The sequence below is a fragment of the Mixophyes fleayi genome, chromosome 3 (assembly GCF_038048845.1).
Source record: "Mixophyes fleayi isolate aMixFle1 chromosome 3, aMixFle1.hap1, whole genome shotgun sequence".
NCBI classification, from domain to species: Eukaryota; Metazoa; Chordata; class Amphibia; order Anura; family Limnodynastidae; genus Mixophyes; species Mixophyes fleayi.
The window spans coordinates 192,046,603-192,069,231 of record NC_134404.1 but is presented as its reverse complement, the minus strand read 5'-3'; the positions used below and the strand labels follow the sequence as shown (position 1 = coordinate 192,069,231).

Here is a 22,629-nt window from a genome sequence, read left to right as displayed (position 1 = left end):
ACACAGTTCAGTCAAAAATGAAGAATTAGCTGAGTAAAACGGGGTATCTGGAGTCCCTAAAGAGATGGGGGCCCAAGTGGAAAAGTGGGTCTCCTGAAACGATACCACATCAGTCTTATGTTTGTGGACAGAGCTAAGGGCTACCCTTCTTTTATTCAGGGAATTAATACCCTACATTTGTTAGGACTAACGGCTACCTAGATATACTTTTAGAACCAAACAGGATAGAGGTCTTCACCTTTAGCAGCCGCCCTTCTCATTCAACTGATTATGTTCGGAGGTGCTTGGCTGTCCCCAGGACTTTACTCTAGAGTAGTAAAAGTTTATCAATGGCAACCGTAGCGCAGGGTGGAGGGTAACCGGAATACAAAAGGCAGGTACCACAGACAACTTAGAGGTTGTAGGTCAGTAGCAAACAGGGTAACTGTCGGGCAGGCCAGAGGTCATGGCAGATTGCAAACACGAATAATCCGCATAAGTCACAGGTCCGAGGCAATTGGCGTTCAAGCAGGGTCCAAAAACAAGCCAAAGGTCACAACAAGAATTAGGTCAATAATGCAGAGTATCCACAGGAACAAAAGCTGGTAAGCAAGGTGTGCAGCACACAAGATGCTAAAACCAGCAGGGAGAATGAGCCCCCCCCCCGCCTTGGCTGGCTAATCAGGAGTTGGTGTCTTAATGTTTAATATTTAGCCCCCTAGGAGGTGTTTAGTATATACTATTTGCGCACGTGTCTGACTGCCACAGTTGCCGGGACACAGTGCTGATTGAGAAGGCGGCAACATCGGAAGTGATTCATTAAGGAAAGTAAAGCAAAAGAATGAGTAACTGTTCTGCTGGACAGACCATGTTACAATGTACGGGGTGCAAATTAGTTTATTTTTTTGCTCACAAGTTAATTAGTGGCTGTTTTTTCATGTATCGCACATACTTGATGGCGTTATTTGTACACTGAAATTTAAAGTTGATCTAGGACATGCCCTACCCCAACTATAAATCTGCCATCACATTTTAAATTTACATCGAATGCAATGTGGTTTTGCCCAGGTGCAAAGATACTCCTTTTTTTTTTTGCTTGCTGAATCGGGCCCTTTATATGTATATGCGCATGTATACATATATAATAGATTTAATAATAATGCATAATAAAGAAGTATTTTAGTTCAATACAGACTTTTTATTAGTACCAATAAATAAGATTTTTTTTTCGTAGAGGTATCTTTTTTTTTTTTTTTTTTTTTTTTTTTGTTATTGTATGATCAATAAACTTTGTTCTCATTAAGCTGGTTTTTTGTTTGTTTTTTTTGTTTTGTTTTATTTTATTTTTTCAGCGGGTGTCTAGTGTTATTCCCATCCTTTCTTTTTCTTTGATGGGGCTACCAGAACCAGCACTTTTAATTGTGTACCTAAGGGAACAAAATCATGGAATAATTTTTTTTTGTTTTTTTGTTTATTACTATGTGATAGCAATTAATGCAAAATAAATTTAAGTATAACTAGTGAAATGTATGTTTAGGACCATTTTATTTGAGGAACAGTGGCCGTGTAACTTTGTGTTGTGTGCATCCACTGTATGAACTCATTTGTACACATCCCAAACACTTTTTGCTATGTATAGACTATCAAAAGCTCACTACAGAGAAAAAAAATCCTCTCAACAGGTATAAAACAGGCTCAGTATGCATTCAGTAGTTCCCCCTGGTATCCATCCTCTTAACGCAAGTGTTTCTCAATGGTGACATGGAGTAGGGGAACGGAAGTAGCCGAACAGCCATATGTCATGTCAATTCAATATAACATTTTTTTTTGGGCGGAGTTTTAATAGCAAAACTGGTGCATCTTGAAAATGTGAAAGAAAAAAAAAATGAAATTTTAAAAATTTCCATGGACTGCTGGTAAGAATAAAGAACTGATGCATTTTATATTCTCTGCCCAATGACAAGAGGCCATGCGTTATTAAATACCAGTAGAACGCTGAATCTGTCTTTACGGTTGCACCATAGAGTTGGTTTGGCATTAGGCAGAAAATGTCAACAGAAAGAGGAGACAAAAAATGCCAACTATTCTTAAATACAGCGCTTGATTTATCCTGTTGTATTCCACCCACCCCCTCTTTCCAGTGGCTTGTGGTTCAGGTGCTGAGCATGCTATTCATGGCTATTTCTGTTCCCTTATTCCATGTCCTTCTTGTCAGTCATTGAGAAGCACTGGCATTAAGTGGGTGGCTGCCAGGGGAATGACATTGCATACCAAGCCTGCTTTATATCTGCCGAGACAGGATTTTTTTTTTATTTGGATAGTCTATATCGACTGTACAAATGAGTTCATATAGTGGATGCACACAACACAAAATGCTAAGACGCATGGCCGCAGACGGCCATTGTTTCTTAAATATAGAAACGTCCTAAATACACATTGCACTAGTTATACTAGTGTAAAATACACACACAGTACCTGTGACCGGATGGGCTTACTTCACACCCTCCACCATTTTATCTGGGTTGCTTTCTCACCGTCAGTAACAGACTATTACTGTCCACTCCTACTGTCATCTGCCACCAGACACTTGCTGACTTGCAAATGCCACCTGCGCAATAGTTGGAGAATTTGGCTGCTACCATTGGCCTCCTTCAACGATGCCTAGAAATGCTTATCCATCCTGGGTAGTTGGTATAGGTTCTTCAGCACCTCTCTGCTGTAGACTGACCTCCTCTATACAAATATCTGAATACACAACAGTAATCAATCTGCAGATCAGTTTTGCTGAAGTATCTAAATCTTAATTACATTTTGGAGATTTGCCAAAAGACAGATATGCCAAAATCAAGTGTCTAGATTTGAAACAATTGGTCATATTGGATCAACCTGAAACATTTTTTTATTTGGGTGGACATATTTCCAGAATTGGTTTACATGGTGTCATGTCCACATAGGACGCATAAAAGTACCTTAAGCTCTAATCATACTTTGGGCACATTGGGGAATTTTTTATCCATCTCCAGTAAATCTGTCGGGGAGTCATATATGTTCTGTTAAATAACTATGTTGAGATTAATCTCACATGCATTTACAGTTAAAGATGCTACTTTCACTATTTTCAGAAACCACTTCCATGACTCTAGCAGTAATGACAATTTATTATCTGCATTGGAGCACATTCTCCAATATATTTTGGATATCTATTTTGGGTGAGACCCTGCCATTTTCAGGACCTTCTGGATGCTTAACTACTTCATTCATTAATTTAGGGGATCTGTAGAACCAATTATGAAATGTGTATTAACCCATTTATAATAAAGGTTTCTTACTGTATGGATCCCCACTCTTCTTAAGTTCCTTGCCTCCAATTTCTATTCTGTTGCTGTTCCCTTAGGGTGTGGTAGGGCAAGTCCTGGTGTATATGTTGGCTGAGATTCTCAAATACTTTGCAGCAGAACTCTAATTTGTATGCTGAGTTTAATATGTCTCCTACCCTCCACACCACTAGGTATTGTGCCTGTACTGCTAAATATATACGTCGGGAACCATTACATCCCCTTCTATATCAGATTGTCACAAGGTAGAAATGGACACTTTTAACTAATATAAACAACATAATCAAAACAGGAGTTTTGTTTATAAGAATGGTTTCTGGTGAGTGTTGGAGTATGTAAAGTATTTATGGTAGTATAATAACTTATTTAAAATATATATTTTGTAATTTTATTTTAGCTGGTCAAAAAGACTGTATTACAATACAATATTGAATCCAAATAAGTGAAAGTAGACCATTTTGTAACATATACAGGCATATACAATGAGAAAGCATAAGAACACTGAACGTGTCTTTTTTTTTTTTTTTTTTTTTTTTAAGTATAGATGTTGAGTGGGAAGAAAGTGAGGCAGTGTGTTACAGGACCAATAGTCCTATATTAGGAAACATGGTATTTTTTTGGGTATTCAGAAGACTGTATCTCTCGCGCTCTTCGCTCCTGTCTCTTATCGCCTGCACTTGTTACAACTGCTTGTCAGCCATCCATTGTCTATGCCACACTGCTCTGTACCCTCTTACTGCTTCAACTGTTATCCCACTCACTAGAACCTTCACCATTGTCACAGCATCCTCCAGCTGCTCCAGGGCTGCCTGTCATTAAAGTCTTGATTTCCAGTGCGCATGTGACTTTGTTGGTGATATGTTTTGGTAGTCTAAAGTGTGTACCTCTCTATGTAAGGTATCCCATCATCAACTTCATCTTTTTCAGGCTAGCCCAGTTTTCAAGCCCTTCCTCTTTATTGTACTTTTCTGGGAGGTTTTTGTGTGTTTTTTTGCTTTAATCGTGCAAAGACCACAGGACTCATTTCGGTAGGATTAGTGGAGGGCCCCAGTACTCCTTCAGCCTGTGCAAATTATGGAAGTTAATTTACAGTAACACAAGATCAGAATTTCACTGGGAGAGATATCACACAGCTGCAACCAATCTGGAGATCGTCACTCTTTGCGTAATTTTTTTTTTTTTTGTTTTGTATTTTTTGTTTTCCGCTTTTAGTTTCTTTTGTGGCTTACTCTGTTCTGCAAGGTATCTGTTTGATTCTCTGCAGCTCACTTAATCAGTATATAGGCGTATCTGGTCATATCTTAGACATCACGTGATCCCTTCATTTTTATTTTATTATTTTTTAATCAATTTTTTTTGCTCCCTACCTTTTGTAATACATACTGTAAAGTGTAGCTAGCATTACCTGAACTTTGCCAACTGATAATGTACTGTTGGTTTGGGGCTTCAGGCACTTTGGAGGGATAATGGCTACGGCGCAGTCTTATTAGGCTAATGTCTGTGCTTTGATTTGTGTTTGTGAGTTTTTTGTTTTTTTTACTGCAGTATTGTAGTGATTCTCTCTGTATTGCAGGCTTTGTAAGAACCATATTTGGTGCTACTCCTGAAAACAGGAGTAGTTGTATATGTTTTGTGACATGTTTTCATTGTTGCACTCTCTGGATAGAATTATGGAACACATTTTTTTCCCCTACTTCTTGCTTTATTTCCTTGCTCATCCTTTTAAAATGTATTTTGTGTATATATATATTTTTATTTGTTTTATTTTAGTACTGCATTCTTGTAGCTGTCAAACTTTGAATAACCTTTTATACATTTGCTTTACCAAAGTAAAAGGTTAAAGTGACAGGTAGAAAAGTGACATTTGTTTCGTTATTGAGCTGTAAAATATCCTTTCTTTCAAATCACAATTTATGCCAGCAGTACTCAATGTGGTGAGGATATTGGCCTATGCCATTTACTGTCCAACTAAAGATGCTACTGCAGGACCAGAATTAAAAAAGGTATTCGTTAGCTGTGTGGGGCTGAGAAATGTAAAACATGACCTTTTATGGACGGTTACTCCTGTTTTTATTTTAAAATTACTTACTAGTTGCTGTCAGATCGTTTTGTTCTTTCACACAACACATTGAGTGGAATACAGCAATGTAACGATAGACTTTTACATGTAGTTTAATTATTTCTTCCTAAAGTTTGATTTTAAATAGACTCTATAAATTTATTCCTGACATGAGTTAACTTTGACTTGTACGTGGGAATCTGGCCACAATAGTGCAATATTTATCATATGTTTTGATACATATCTAATGGGTGTTTTTTTTGTTTGTTTTTTTTAAGTGTTAAGCCATGGTATCTATTTTTGGAGGGGCAGGGGGGGTTGTTTTGTGTTTTACAGAGCTGCATAAAATAGTTACATGGTTATTTTTATAGAATATATGGTAGCAGTGTTGGAAAATAAATATCACACCAAGGGGGGTATTCAATTGACGGCGGGATCGCCTAAAATACCGCGCTCGAAAAGTATTATCGTTAATACTATAAGATTTCAGCGAAATACAGAGAGTAAAACGGTATTTACGCGCAATATTATCGTATTAACGGTAATATTTTTAGAGCGCGGGATTTTCGGCGATCCCGCCGTCAATTGAATACCCCCTCTACTACATAAATCCTAGAGGTTCAGCAAGAAAAACACAGAACATTCAAGAAGTGTAAATGCAATAATACTATAAAATTAAGTATAATACGCAAGATGTAATAGGCAAGGTACAGTATAAACATTTTATGCATGAAGAGTCAAAAAAACATGCAAGACACATGATGTACACAGTTGGAGAAGGTGAGAGTGGACAAGAAAACAGGAGGAGAGATGGCCTTACTTGTGAGAGCTTCATTTAATAGGCTGAGTCGGTGAGAGTGCAGTAGATGAGAAATTGGTAGGTTTTGGTGATCAGGCTGAATAACTTGTATCTCCAAAAATAAAGGGGGCAGTTAGGTACATCTATTAAATACTTCAATCATAAAAAGTTCATTACAGTGTTTATGTAGATATCTGTATAGGTTATTTTAATAATCACATGAATGAAACAGCAACTTTTAAAACTAGCTTATTGTCTGCCCTCAACACTTCTTTTTAAACCTGTTTGTCTGGTAACCTGTATTGGAGAGTATATGTTTGTTTTGTTAGTATCCAGTGAAGGGTTTACTCACACATTCAAACTTCTAAACACAATCATTTTTTATAGGTGACATTGGAAACTACTACTATGGACAAGGGCACCCCATGAAGCCTCATAGGATACGTATGACCCACAATTTACTTCTGAACTATGGGCTTTACAGAAAGATGGAAATATATGTAAGTCTGTTTAAAAACATACAATGCATTCTTATCAAAGCACATTATGTTGTCTGTTTATTTAACTCTTGAAACACTGTTAAACACATCCTTAATTTGCCTTTTACTACCCATTAAAAGTTAGGAATCCCAAGCAATGGTAATTTTAAAAGTATGGAGTAATGATAAACAGATTGAATGTACGTATCTTCAATCTGCGTTGATGTACAATACAAAAATTGTGAAATTTCTCATTACTTAGTGATGGTGAGGTGGAGCTCTAACCCCAAATATTACAGTTAAGTGTTGTCTACCTTTGTACAACCACAAAGTCAACACCATGAAGATAATGGGCCTCTTAATGCTTCTTTGATTTGGAACACAGTGTAGCTACAGAGGCTTTCTATCCTGCTCTGTTGAATTTGTTGACAGGCTGACTCACCTTGTGCTGTGTTGCAGCTTCACATAACACAAGTAACAGTAAGTTCTGGTTTTTGAGTCTTGACATGGCATGAGTTCAGATTTAGTCTTTTCCCAGCTTAATGTTTTAAGGGCTCACGCCTTCACACCTATGTGCTGGGATTATGAGTAAAACAAATGAAAGCTAATGTACACTATAGAAGCATTTTTGTAATGGGTTTCTAATGTGTTGCACATGAAAAATAGATTGGGCTGTGTTTTAAAATTTCAGATGCACTATTGACATTTTACAATGCAATAGTGGGAACAAGCCCATTTATTTTATTTTGATGCAATTTTCAGGTATTGTTTAGCATCTTAAGTACCTTAATACAAGATAGGTGTGATCAAGCCCTAATAGTTTGTATTAATGCTATGTTTTTACTATGTCTTGCACCTGATATCCAAAGTTTAAAAGTAGGTGGGTCTAGCTTCTCTGTCTGCTTCTGTTTTATGACCTTTTTCTCTTTTCTTCTTGTACGCTGTTGGATTTGCAATAAGGCTTGCTGTTGCCTGTGAAGAGTGTTTGCTGCTGGTTAGGAGTTTCATTGCCTCCAAGGTAGGGTGAGGATTGTTATTCAACATTGTAGCCGGCCTACAACATGGTTGTAGTATGGCTCTTTCTGACCTCCACTTTGGCATGTCAAATAAGTCTCCTATAGAGTCCTGGTCAAAACCTGTGTTTTGATCACTTGACAAAGTCTCCAGATGTGGCTGATGTCTTTTTGTTTAATTTATCTTGTAGCCACAACTGATGTTTGCTTTTACCTAGACTATTCTTAATCCTTTGCCTCCAAGGATTCCTCCTCAGGAGGGAATGGAAACTACACACTCGTTGGTGTGGGCACTCACTACTTTGACTAGACTCTTTGCTAGAGATATGGACCCCAAGCACCATACTTAGCCTGTTTTGTCTTTCAGCACAGAACACTCATTTGGTTACACTCTCTGCCCTGCAATTGCACCTGCTTGCATTGTTAAAGCTATGGGGAGATGGGCTTTCTAGAGGTTTTTATGGCTTGTCATTTGGATCCTCTAGGGAAGTTATTACAATCAGTTGGTCAACTTCTAGACACTGTACCCTGGAGATGCTGGCCTAAATAGTGCTAAATTAGTCTGTTATGTAGATGATAACTGTGAGCCCATCACACTCTGCCATTTCCTTTTCATGTGAAAGTTTTACCCCAGTCAATGCATGCATGAGACTGTATGGGATATCAAAGAAAAGAAGAAAAAAAATATAACTGCACTAGATCTATCAAAAACCATAAATGAGTTAAAAAATATGTAACCCATTTCCCAGGTTACATAAATATAGAGTATTCCCTTACACCTGTTATATAGACAAAGGAAAAGAAAGTTGTCTTAAAAGGGCACTATATGGATGGGCATATTTATTCCTGTATTTAAAAAATATCTATTTTATTAAGATTATTTAAAAATTATTGTATCATCCTAATATTAAACGCTAGCGCATCTCCTGTCTTCCAGAGGTATTTCTCTAGTTCCAGAAAAAGAAAGAGGCAGGGATTTTTGCTCCAGTCTTTTTGTCCAGTACCCATTACAGTTCTTTCAGACCAACCTTAAACCTAGGTCAGTGCACATCCATCTACAACAGTCACTGAGGTCTGTAATCGGCAGTATGGAGGACTGGGGAAATCATAATTTCTATGGACATCAAGGATGCCTACTGGGTGGGACACCAGTGTCTCCTCATGTTCCCTGTGCAGTCTTGGCATTTCCAGTACAGGGCCCTACTTTTTGGATTGCCAACGGATTTAACCAAGGTCATGGTGAACTTGTTGTGGACAAGCGGGATAACTGTGATCCCAAGCCTGGTCGGAATTCCCAAAAAAAGCAAGTTCCCTGGTCTTATCAACCATGTAATAGAGATGGCCTGGAGCTGCATGGGTGGATCTGCAAAAAGTCAACCTAGTACCGTCACAAGATGGATTTCTTAGGCTTACTTTTTGGCACCCATTTGAAACGGGGACAAAATAATCTCCTTTCAGAACATGGTTAAGTTCCTCTTGACCATAAAGTAGGTGTCTGTTCACTTCTGCTTGAGAGTTCCATGCTAAATGGTTTGAATCCGTTCAGTTCACTCAATTTCACTTGGCGTTCCAGTACTAACTTCTCTCGAAATGAAACGGGTCCCACTTACAGCTGACGTCTCAATGCATTGCACAGTCACTCAGAGTTTGTCAGTCCCTGTTGTGGTGGCTGTAGAAGCGCAACCTCACCAGTGGATATTCATTCACTGTCTGGAATTGGATTCTCCTAACCACGGATGCCAACCTTCGGATTTGGGGGCAGTCCTCCTCCAACAGCCTTTCCAGAGACGGAGGAGTTCAAGCTCCCAATCAATGTATTGGAGCTGAGGGCAGCATTAAACGCATTGGTTAACGTACGCCCCATCCTTTTAGGAAGAGTATCTGAACCATCAGGGAGGCACCAGGATCCCCCAGACTGAGGGAGACGGCTCCTATCATGCATTTAGACGCAAGAAAAATTCAGGCCTTCATGGCCATGTTTATCCCCAGGGCAGACAATTGGAAGGCAGACTATTTTGGCTTCCAGGACATTCATCCAGCTTTAGTGGTTCCAACAACTTGTGGATCTGTGGAGACGGCTGGAAGTTTATCTGATGGCGTCTTGGCTGAACCACGAAGTGAAGGACTAAAGGTGTAGATCCAGAGACGCCGCCTTATTCATAGACACCATGGTGGTTCCTTGAAACTTTCTTCTCATCTACCTCTTCCCTCTAGTGACCATGCTCCTGAGGGTCCTAGAAAAGATCAGGAGAAGTAGTCCATGGAATTCTTGTGGCCCCAGAATGGTGCAGGGTGAGTTCTACCTTTCTAAAAGCATCTTGCTACTCTGACCAGATCGGTATGCTGGAAACTTCTCCTTGAAGATTTCAGTTGCTATCAGACCTTTCCTCTCAATGTCCGTTCTGGTAATCAACATTTTATACATCTAGCTTTAACAAGGTGGCTATTGAGACCACTATCCTAAAGCAAAAGGGTCTCTCCGACAGCGTGCTGCAGACTATGGTGCGGGCCTGAAAGCCAGTCTCCACCAGGACCTACCAAAGCATCTGGAAGGCATACATTTTCTGGTACGATCAGAAAGGTGTGCTTACATCTGCCTTTAGACTCTCTAATCTTTTCTTTTTACTGGGGGAGGATTCAATCAGTGCCTCTGCCTCCGTTCCTTAAATGTTCAAGTGTCTGTTTTGTCCATGTTCTTCCAGAGAGAGCTGACATTATTGCCTGAGGCCCCCAACGTTTCTCCAGGGAGTGCTGCATTTACAGCCTCCCTCTGTCCCTCTAGTGGTCCCTTGGGACCTCAAGTCTGTTTCTTAGGGCATTCTACTCGCTCTTGGGTACCTCCTAGGTGGCGCAGCTGGCAGCTTCCGCTGTTTTGCTCCTTTTGGTTTTGTTTCCGGTTAATTTTTGGGTTTAGGTTGTGTGTTAGAGCTCTTCTCTCTGCAAAACCAGCCACCTCCCTGCTGGCTACTTGGATCATAACTGCTGACTAGTGGGTTAAGGACTGAGCCAGGATGCTAGGAGTAATTAGAGTGTTAATTCAAATCTGTTGGTGAGAGGAATAAAGCAGGATCTTGGCAGTAAATATTTGCTTAGCTGTGGCTTTCCTTCTCTAGAGGTTAGTGTGCAATACAGAGCAAGTGCAGAATTCAGACAGGTTGCTGTCCTCCCTGAGCTCATCTTACACACCACTTGACGGGAGTGACATAACACAGACCTCCTTTTTGTGGAGGACTCCCACTTTGGCTTGGTGTCTGTAAGTCAAAGATGGGAAATCTTCCAACCAAACTCCTTACAGGACTTTTGTCCTTGGTCTAGTGCCGCTTCCAAGCTGCATTTAGCACCAGGAGAAATGTGATCCAGATGCAGGGACAGCAGTGCTTTTGCTGTCACTGCTAAATCTCTTTGGGCTTAGTGTATCACTTTGTTTTGTGGGAGTCCCATGCGGCAACAATTCATCTGAATTTAATTGAATCTGTCCAGAAGGGGCTGTGGCAGTACTTCTCTCCAATCCACACCAGCCCCTTCATCCAGCCTCTCTTTTGCAGGATTCATGAGAACCTTGCTGAAAGCTAGTGTTGGGGGTCGTGGCACTGCTTGTTGGCATTCACCACACTTGGGAATGGAGAGTAATACTACTAGAAACTTCTGGGTTGTCGCTGGACCATCAGGTTAACTGCATGTTTATGGACAAGATACTTTTGATTTAGGCTAATTACCCATTTGTGGTGTTTTTGCATCACTAATTGCTTGTGAAAATGCATGTAAGCACTATATGATATGCAGTCAACATGTGTTATACCCACTGTTGATTTGCAATGGAAGCATTGTCATTCCCCATTCATTTCAATAGCCAATATCAATGGTGAGTACTGTGCATAGCAAAACCTTTTAAAATGAATAGGCTATAGAAATGAATAGAAGAATTCCTAAATACATAGTAAAAAATAAAATAAAAAAATGAGCATGCAAAAAAAAACAAACAAAGGGAAATTTGTCGTCCTTTTCAAGTAGAGGTGAATTGATTTAAAAATAAGACATTAGGAAAACCTCAACAAATGTGCCACTTGCACCTAGAGCTTGTCTTAAAAAGCTTTTTTCTGAGCGCCTGTAGTCTGATCCTGTAACTCTTGGTGGTGGGTTACCCTTCTGTCACTTCTCTCTTCAGAAGAGGTTATCTGCATTGACCGTCCTTCTCATCGGTGTCCTTTGCTGCTTTTTCATACCAAAAGGCAAATGGTTTACAGTGTTTGCTTCTTTCCCAAGGTTGCTCTGCTATTTCTTTATAATCAGAAGTTTGGTCCTTCATATCTGTGCCTTAATAGTTTTGCAAATGGTGGTATTTTGGTGGTCATTCCTTTCCCCTAGCTAATTGTCTTTGGGACATTTCCAACATTGCAGTTGTTCTCCCCTTTTGACCATCCTTTGTTTAGGACTAATCTGTTTAGTCCAGTGGTTCCTGTTTTTTTCCAAGGTACTATTCTTCCTATGAGTTTAGATTAATCTAAATGTTATGTTTGTGTGTTCCAGTAAACTCTGGAGGAATAGATCCAACAGCAAAAAATAAAAATAAATAAATGTAGGCCCAGCAACGGGGAATAATATACAACATTCTATTTGGGATTTCTTAACTTTGTTACGGTTAGAGAATAACTTTCCTCTAGTTATATCTGTATTCAATGTTAATTAAGCAGTAATATTGAGACAACTTAATAAGAGAAGTTTGCAAGTACTCCCTTAATTGTGTAAGATGGGATCTCTCGATTTTTACAGTTGTTCCAAATATTTTCTTTAAGGGGCATGTTATAATGAGTAGTATTAAATCTGGTACACTAGTGATAAGCGTAGAGATGGAGGTATTTACTTTTACTTAACACAGTTCTCTTGAATTGATAGAACCATTGAGTCCTGTATATGTACCATTTTTTTATGTATATATTTGCTTTTGTAAGGTGTAGGTTTTTTTTTGTTGTGTTTTTTGTTTGTTTTTGAAAAACAAATGCCCTATTTTTCTCTTTAGCGCCCTCATAAGGCAACAGCTGAAGAGATGACCAAGTACCACAGTGATGAATACATTAAATTTCTTCGATCAATAAGACCAGACAATATGTCAGAATACAGCAAACAAATGCAGAGATGTAAGTCAAATGTGACACATTTTGAGAACAAGCAATTAAATACATAGGATACATTTGTTGGGTTTTGTTGACAGACTTTTCCATTTTAGCCAAACTTGATTTATATTTATGGTATATGAAGAAATGGAAGAACTCAAACCACTGTTAATTTTATTTGAGTGCATTGTATGTTTGTATCAAATCGCACTCTAGGAAACAGCTTCTGATGGAGTGTTATTTTGAAGCTAACCATATTATTGTGCATGTCATGGGAAATATTCTGTCTGGAAAATCAAATTTGTTTTGTATTCCTGATTTGGCTGTTCACTGCTAATAATATAAAGAGATTGGTGAGTAATCACTATGTGGAAAAACAGTTTTATTTAGATGTGAATTGAATTACTTTGTCAGTAGACCCAACAATGGATGCTTTGTTTTGTTGTTTATGAAAATATCCCTTCGATTTGAAATATGCTTGTTAGCTATAAGCGTTATATTATAGATCTGTTTTTGTACCAAATATTTAAATGCATATGTGGCTTGATCACAAAGAAATAACTTATTGTACATATTTATTTCAATGATGTCATGTCATTGCAAATGTACTGATTTTTTTTTTTTAGATATATATTATGTTGTATTTCTGTATATGTATTTCTAATGTATTATGCCAGGTTAGAGGAAATCTGTTTTGCTGAAGTCAGGAAATGCTAAGTAAGACCCTTCATCTCAGAAGTAACACATGCTTTAGCCTGAATTCCTAGCTGGAGGTCGTTACTTATCATCCTGTCTTGTTAAAAAGATGGTCGAACTACATAAATAATGCAACCAGCAAGTAATTTAGGAAATTTATGTAAATTTTGTTAGTTTAAAAACGCATTAACTCCAAGTTTAGAGTATATATCACATCTGGATGGTAAATATCTAATGTAATATATCAGACGTTGCAGTGCCTGGTCGGAAAAGAGGGCTGGGCAACCCCCCTGCCAGGATTTGTCAGAATCTGTATGAAAAGAGCTCTGTTTGACCATATAATGTATCATTCCATCTGTAACCTCTGGATGATGACCAGTACCTCAAACTGATTTGGAAAAGTCCTTGTCAGGACTCTTGAGCAATAAACAATCACTGCTTAAAGATTCTGCCTGTGACTATTACCTGCTGTATCCTGTGACCAACAGATAAGGGCTTACACTGTCATCTGTTCCCTGACTATCCTGTGTTGAACCCAGCGTCTGTGTCACCACTCTGCACGCTACCCAGCAGTCCAGGTCCATAGTAAGCGGTCAAAAGGTACCAGCCAGCTCACAACTATCCTAGAAATAAGCGGTTCTGGGCGCCGCAAAAGAGCCCAGTTAGTGGCAGCAGAATTCTCCTATAACTATTACGCAGTTGGGATTCGCAGTCGACGAGTCTCTGGTGGCAAGTAACACCAGTAGGCGTGGTCAGTAACAATCGGTTACTAATGGTAAGAAGGAAACACAGATAAACTGTGTAGGAAGAACATCCCTCTGTTTCTTGTTACTCTTTCTTCTTCCACCTACAGACTGGGCAGCGAAGTAAGCCCATCTGGTAACACATACTAACTGTATTTTGTGTACAAATGATCACTCCTGTACTCAATATATAAGATGCATTTTAATCATCAATAATCATAATATAAGAACTTTCCCTTTTTTTATATTATCTCTTATTTTAAAAAATAAAAATCGCAGGTATTCAGAATAACTTTAGGAACTATATACTTCCCAGAAGTGTATGAGCTCAAGCCTATGTAATGACAAAACAATATTAATGGGTGCAGTATTGAAATACTACCAGAAAAGCCTTGCTCAGAAGTTGACACATCCCACTGGAGTGTGGTAAGGGTTCCTCTATTGCATAGTGCTGTAGATGAGGTCAATAAATTTGCGATGTGCTTTAGCAGATTAAACTTATCCTGATCCAGTGAGGGATCCAATGGCCCAGTGATGCTAATGCAAAGTGGTTATGTGCATTGTACAAATGAAGGTTAACTTGTATCCTCTCAGCTGAACAATGCTAAACCTGACCTGTTTCATTACGTACAATTCTAATTCCATCAGAGGCAAAAGGTTTTAAAAATTAAAAAAAAAAAAAAAAAAGCAATTGGCAGTATTTAAATCCTTTGTAAAACATTACTCATGATTTGTTCTTCTTGCTACCATCACAAAACCGCACTCTCCAAAGTCTGCATGATGTGTGAGACAAACATTTAATCACATCTGGTCTGTATAGCAATAACTAAAATCCCCTTTTTATAGCACACCCTTACTATTGTTTCCAAACTTTGCCACAGACATGTTTGTTTCAAGAACTGAGCAGAAAGGGCAGCTAGAAAACCAGGCAAACTCAAACTACAATCAAAGCTTAAAATCACCCAACGTTGTCATTTAACCAAAAAATAACCTGTTTTTCAATTATATAAGGCTTTGTGACCACTTTAATTAGCACATGCAGTTGTTTGAGACAGAAACTTATATTAAATTAGGTGTAATATGAGAAAATACAATGCTTATTGTCTAACAATTAGGGTAACAAAATGACACACCCTAATATAAAATTATGCAATAGAGTTTTTCACAAAGAAAAAGGAGAAATAGGAAATAACATAATTTTTTTTTCTATCTATTGTGGAAGAACACAGAAACATGAACCATCTCCCCAACACTGTTGGCCTCCTGGAATATAAAGATATTTGATAACGTACAGTGACCTTATAAACCTGATCCTTCAGCCCCCTTCGGTGAGGTAACTAGGAGAGGGCTGTGTATATGTTAATGTTGAGAAAATTCACAGTCTATTCCGAAATTCTTATAATTGCCATATATTTATTCTCTGACACATCAGACATAATTTCACATTCGATAAATAGGTCATAACTTCCCACACAATTGCATATGAAATATGACATTATTAGGTCCAATATTCAGGAATTTAAGTTTGTTGTGGGTCTTAGGCTCAATCTCACTGATGATAAATACACTTAGAGATATTTGCAAATATGGATCAGAAGGACTTTTTTTGTTTTTTAATTTCAAAGAGGACTCAGGTGTCCTTGTATCTGGGGGAAGCTGGACCATACAACAAGGTGATTAGTTGTTATCGCACTCCATCCTGGCTTGGATTATACAGACAGCCTTTTGACACTTCTTTGCTATGTGACGAGGCCAACACTTTCAAAAATCCAGTTTAGATGGAGCCAGGCAAATGTGATAAGGTAAATTTAAGTCAAATTTAAACTTAAATTTAAGTGTATTAATCTGCGATTCTAGCAAATTGCCAATATTTGGTGACTGTGCAGGGCAAATTTTAAAACGGCAAAGTGTTTAAAGGCAAGTTTTGCCTTTAACCACATTGCTGTATTAAATTTGCTCTGCAAAGTGACTGAATATTTGTGACCTGCTAGAATCGCAGATTAATACATTTACCTCCTTGTGTATATTAAGTTTACATTTGGGAAGGGAGTGGACAAGCATATATATATATATATATATATATATATATATATATATATATATATATATATATATATATATATATATATATATATATATATATATATATATATATATATATATATATATAGTATGTATGGACTTATGTCTGTAATAGCAAAGGAGTAACCACAAGTTGCATATCTTTTATTAACAAGCCAAAATAAGATCATTTAAAAGTAACATAAAACACCTTTTATAATTATATACAAAATAGCCTGGTGAGCTCAGAGATAGAAGTCTTTGGGGCGTATTCAATTGTGAGCGTTTACGCTAACAAACGAGCGCTCGAAAAATCTTACCGTTAATACGGTAATTACTCGCGGAATTTCAGCTCGCAGCTCCCTGAGCGGCGAGCTGAAATTCCGCGAGTAAACTACCGTATTAACGCTTTTCGCGCGTAATATTACCGTATAAACGGTAATATTTTACGAGCGCTCGTTTTGCAGCGTTAACGCTCACAATTGAATACGCCCCTTTAATTTATTTATTTTTTGATCTTGTCATAATTTTAGTCTGTTCATTATGTTTACAGTGATTAAATTACTTAGAGAGAGCCTATGTACCAAATGTTACATATTAATGATACTAGGCAGAATATATCCTGTATAACTAGTATGGGGGAAAAAAACAACTCTAAGCATAGAAAGAAAAGCTGTGGTCTTAAACAGGAAAGAATTAAATTGAGAAAGAACCTGTATTTTCCACCATGATTTGCCCACACTACGTTCTTATTCTATTTTTGGATACGCTTCTGACATTACCATACGCATTTACAATTTCCCTCTTATGACATACCTTCTTCAGTCCTGTAAACCTAATTTATTGTATTGCACATTATATATCCCCTGTATCAAGTCATTATAAGTTCATAACCACACAATAGATATAGATAGGTGTGTGTGTGTGTGTGTGTGTGTATACATACATGATACTCATGCATTCTAGTCAAATCAAGCTACTTAAGGCCTTAAAAAGGTTCTTGTCATGCATTTGGGGCTAAGCCAGGCCTCCTCAGGGGAAGAGCGTTACTTCCCGACGTAAGCGCCCTTTTTTAACGTAGTTTTGTCCACATGTCATCACCTCATCCTTCATCTTCACATCCTTAATCTCCATTGTCTTACTGTTCTAAAACCTCTCGATAGACAACGTTTCTGCTAAACACCTTATCGCTGTGCTCAATCAGTCTTCCTTGAAGGGCAGTATTCATAACCTGCACTTTCACATCACTGCTTCTCCGTACTCGTGAAAATGCGACATACAATTCTCCATGACCAAACACAGGCTCTGGTAAATAAATACCCACACGGTCAAGAGTTTGAGCCCTCATCTGGTAAATTTAGCCTTTACTACCCCTCCCATGGGGGGAAGGGGGGATGATGGAAGTTAACTGACTTCACTATTATCATTTTTTTTTTGTCAAATAATGTCAGTATACCAAATTTAAGGTCAATTGGATGAGCCCTTTCTGAGAAAATTGTTTTTTTCCACACACACCAACGCACGCTGCTAGGCTTATATATATATATATATATATATATATATATATATATATATATATATATATATATATATATATATATATATATTAGATAATGCTAAGAATTTAGTAGGTCAGTGTAGTATATAATGCTGCCCAGCAGGTGGCGCTGCAGCTTGAGCACTCTGTCACCCGGTAGTTTTTTTACACACACACTCACACTCACTCACTCACTCACTCACTCACCAATTTCAATAACAAATTACACATAGTACATTATTAAAGTTTCTGCAGCATCGTACAGAAATTAGAGACATTAGACCGTACAGGGTAAAACAGATAACAGTATTGAACATTAAACAAAAAAATAACAGAACTTCAAACACTCCAAACATAGCTAGTGTGGTAAAGTAGGAGCAGAAGGATAGGTGGAGAAACAAGAGGGCCCTGCTCGTAAGATCTTACACCCTAAAGGGAGGGCAAACAGACAGCAGGCACAAAGGGAGTCAAAGGAGGGGATCAGTCGTAAGATTGGGGTTGAGAGAAGGAAGCATGGAAAAGGTCAGGTGGTTGGCTGGTAAGTTTTGGGGAAAAGATGAGTATTGTGTGTCCGCTTGAAGGAGCCCAAATTAGGGGACAGTCCTATTTACTATACATTTACCTGTACTGTACAGTTTACACAAATTATGAGTGCATTTGCTTTGCTTCTGACCACTTTAAGATTGAGAATAATTTGGCACACACCAGCAAGACAAGCTACCAAATAAAGTCTATTAAAATCAACAGCCAGAATTTCAATATATATTTACGGTGTTACACAATACAATCTAGCAGATATTCACAGAGAAGCCACACTATAGGCACATCAAATACAATACTATTCAAGTATAAGGTCTATTGTATTGGCACAATCAAAGTCCTAAGGTACTACTAATTTCAAACTCTTGAACTGCATTACGTCTTAAGCAAACTAACATTTCTCACAAACCAGAGAATGTTCTAAATAACAAAATCTACAAATGTATTTACAATAACGCAGCTACAAACATTTCTGGAAACCAAAGAATATAATTTCAAACATCACATCATTACTAACCAAATGTGATCTGGTCACGAACCAAATATCAACACTCCATGCTGTCCCATGTATTTCAATATCATTCAATATCATTTACCATTAAACTACTAATAATATACAGTGTTCATTTTACTCATATTTAAGTCTCTTTACTCATGTTCAGAACATTTCCAACGCCCTGAAGGGAACATGTAACAAAATCCTTATGTCTGTCTGTCCCCAAATTGGGGAGAAAAATCATCTATGTGTCTACTGTGTAAGCAGTCTGAGCCAAAAAGGCTACCTTGGTCTCATGGAGCTGATTACAAATGGGATGGGCTGATGTACCTAATGGAAGGCCAGTTGTTTTCATATATAAATGTACCTAGCCTCACAGTTCTCATTCAGACAAAAGCCAGTAACTTGCGATAGTGGGGTAGGAGAGAGTCCATGACTGCCTAATTTTCCACCAACTTTTTATGCCAATTGATTAAACATCCGATCGATGGTCCGATCACTTGGCCTATAGACTGTATACACACTAGCTTCATTTTAGATGATAAAGGGAAAAACGACTGTTCTGGTAGCGACTTTTTACAGCCATGTTGCGTGAACAATGATTTTTATTTCGTACACACTGAAGTGACATTTGAGGGTCATGTAAAGATATACCAAATACATTTGCATAAAGGGGCAGAGCTTTCACTATAGTTAACACCCAAAAACGCATAAAAACAGAAGACAACACTGTCTCTTCGTTTATTCATACTTTTATCCCTACAATGGAGACAGTAGAAAAACAACAAGCAACTGCACTTTTCCTGCTTGCTGTGGCAAGAAAATTGCAGATACGGAACCGAAGAGAAAGACAATAAATCTTGTTGAAGCAAAGATTGGTTCAAAAGGAGAGACACACTCTCTCATATGCCCCTGCTACAGGAGATACGGGACAACAACCCAGATGACTTTAGGAATTTCCCATGCATGAACGACGCCACTTTTCAGGAACTGCTCCAGCTTGTAATCCCTCTCATGAAAGAGAGAATAGCCATTTAAGGAGACCCATAGCACCGGAGCAAAGACTAGCAGCAACGCTAATAATTTTGGCACAGCTATTTCACCTCAAGCTCAGGGTTTGATAATACCCGACACCTGTGATGCTATCATCGAAGTTCTCCGTGAACAGTATAGGAAGGTTGGCAAAAAGCAATAGTCTTCATTATAAAAAAATAGAAGTTTATTTACATAGATAACATTAAAAATATACATTATAGTAGTAAAGTGCAATGCATCTAATTAACAAGTAAGTGATGTGCGGACATCGCACCACGTAGGGCAGGTACAGGCATCTGAAATTTCCATACACGCCCCCAATAAAGCCGCAGCTCGAGGAACTATCGGAGGATTATCATGGATGATCGTAAATTTATACACCCTACACAATGGAAAGGTGATTAGAACGAACATATTGAATGGTACGACCAACTAAGTGAGGCGACAATCGACCATCTTGTCACAACACACACTGACCCGACTTATGTACCAAACGTGCGCCATCTTGAAATTGGCCAATTGGCCCAATTCCTGTAGAGTTTTTGAAATAAAAGGGTGTACTGCGACTTTTGAATCACTGTGTGTGTGTGTGTGTATATATATGATTATAGATCTCTACTGGCATCTTTCCATCACTATACAAGCACACAGTACAATACAGTACAACACAGTACTATACAAGCACACAGTGATTACTCCTATTCTAAAAAAAACAAGATTCCGACCCAAACTCTCTCTCAAATTACCGTCCCATCTCTCAGCTCCAGTGCCCCTTCAAGCTTCTAGAGAGACTTGCCTACACTCACCTCATGCTTCCTTTCCGCAAACAACCTGTTGGATCCTCTTCAGTTTGGCTTTTGTTCTCAACGCTCTACAGAGACTGTGTTGAATAAGGTTGTCAATGATCTCATCACTGCTAAAACAAAACGTCATTACTCTCTCCTAATTCTCCTGGATGTCTATGCTGCATTTGACACCATTGACCGTTCTCTTCTCATACAAACGCTGCAATCCCTAGATCTTCAAGACACTGTTCTATCCTCTTACTTTATCAGTTGGAGTACCGCAAGGCTCAGTGCTAGGTCCTCTGCTGTTCTCTATACCGCTTCTCTTGGAAATCTAATAAGTTCCTTTGGTTTTCAGTATCATCTCTATGCGGATGATACCCAAATTTATCTATACTCTCCTGATCTCTCGACATCTGTGTTGTCCCATGTAACGGACTGTCTTTCTGCCATATCATCCTGGATGTCCTCTCGCCAACTCAAACTTAATCTTTCTAAAACAGAGTTAATAATATTCCCACCCACCAACAAGAGCATACCTGACATTTCTATTTCTGTTGATAACATGACCATAAATCCCACCCCACAAGCTTGCTGCCTAGGTGTAATCCTCGACTCACACCTATCCTTTGTTCCCCACATTGACCCTATATCTAAATCATGTTACATACATCTAAAAAACATTTCCAGAATTTGCACATATCTCTCACAAGACACTGCAAAAACCTTAATTCATGCATTTATCATCTCACGCATTGACTATTGCAATTCCCTTCTTACTGGTCTTTCCCAAAACAGACTCAAACCCATACAATCTATTTTGTACGCAGCCGCAAAATTGATTTTCCTTGCAAATCGTTATTCCTCTGCTGAATCACTCTGTATGTCTTTACACTGGATGCCTGTTTTCTACAGAATCCAATATAAAATACTTTTACTAACCTACAAGGTCATCAACAAAGCTGCACCAACATACATCTTCTCTCTTGTCTCAACTTGGCAACTCCGTTCTGCACAAAATCTGCTTCTCTCATCCACCCTCATTACATCCTCCCAATCCCGGTTACAGGACTTTTTTTGGGCTGCACCCACTCTATGGAATTCTCTCCCTTGCACAATAAGACTCTCCTCTGGTCTACAAACTTTCAAGCGTTTTCTGAAAACCCACCTCTTCAGACAAGCTTATAATATTCCTCAACCACCCTCTTAACTTCACTACATTACCCTATTTCCATCCGTTACACAATTTCACACAGGACAACTACCCCCTGACCAACATTGTTGTGTGACAGGATCATTTAGCTTATGAGTCACTTTTACCTTTGCAGTCTGGCTGGGCCGAAATGCAAAATGTAGACTTAACCTCATGTATCAAACTCCCATTGTCCCATAGATTGTAAGCTTGCGAGCAGGGCCTTCTCACCTCTTTGTCTGTTTTACCCAGTTTGTTTATTAGTTTACTGTATTTGTCCCCAATTGCAAAGCACTATGGAATATGTTGGCGCTATATAAATAAATGATGATGATAGATTTTTTTATATCTATCTATCAATCTTCTTCATAAATACAATCCAGTTTTATTCTAGCACAATAGACTATTTATCTACATTTTTACAGAGGAGTATATACATGAGATATACAGCATCACAATATATTGTTATTAATGCAGTACTATGATAATCTTTAATTATAATAGCACAAAATTACGAAATCAATAAAATAATCTACACCTAAAGCTGTTAAATTGAATAAAATTAATAAATGAGTGAACTTTTCACATAGAGAGGGGAGCATGAACTGTGTCAACATACAGCAAATCCATTGGGCCACACCAGAGAGCCACTTTTCAAGTGCTGTGTGCTCATTCAAGCTACTTTATTTCAACACAAACAGGTACACAGAACAAAACAATGTTTTAGGAAAACTATACACTTTAATATCGATTTAAAGGTAAAACTGAA

The 22,629-nt window shown here is 38.2% G+C and overlaps 1 protein-coding gene across 1 annotated transcript in view; it reads left to right on the top strand.

Moving 5' to 3' along the window:
- Positions 1-22,629, top strand: part of HDAC2 (histone deacetylase 2) — a 65,393-nt gene that overhangs the window by 8,235 nt on the left and 34,529 nt on the right. Inside the window, exons 2-3 of the mRNA XM_075202942.1 lie at positions 6,560-6,672; positions 12,682-12,799. Coding sequence (XP_075059043.1) covers positions 6,560-6,672; positions 12,682-12,799 — 231 coding nt within the window. The remainder of the gene's footprint in view (positions 1-6,559; positions 6,673-12,681; positions 12,800-22,629) is intronic.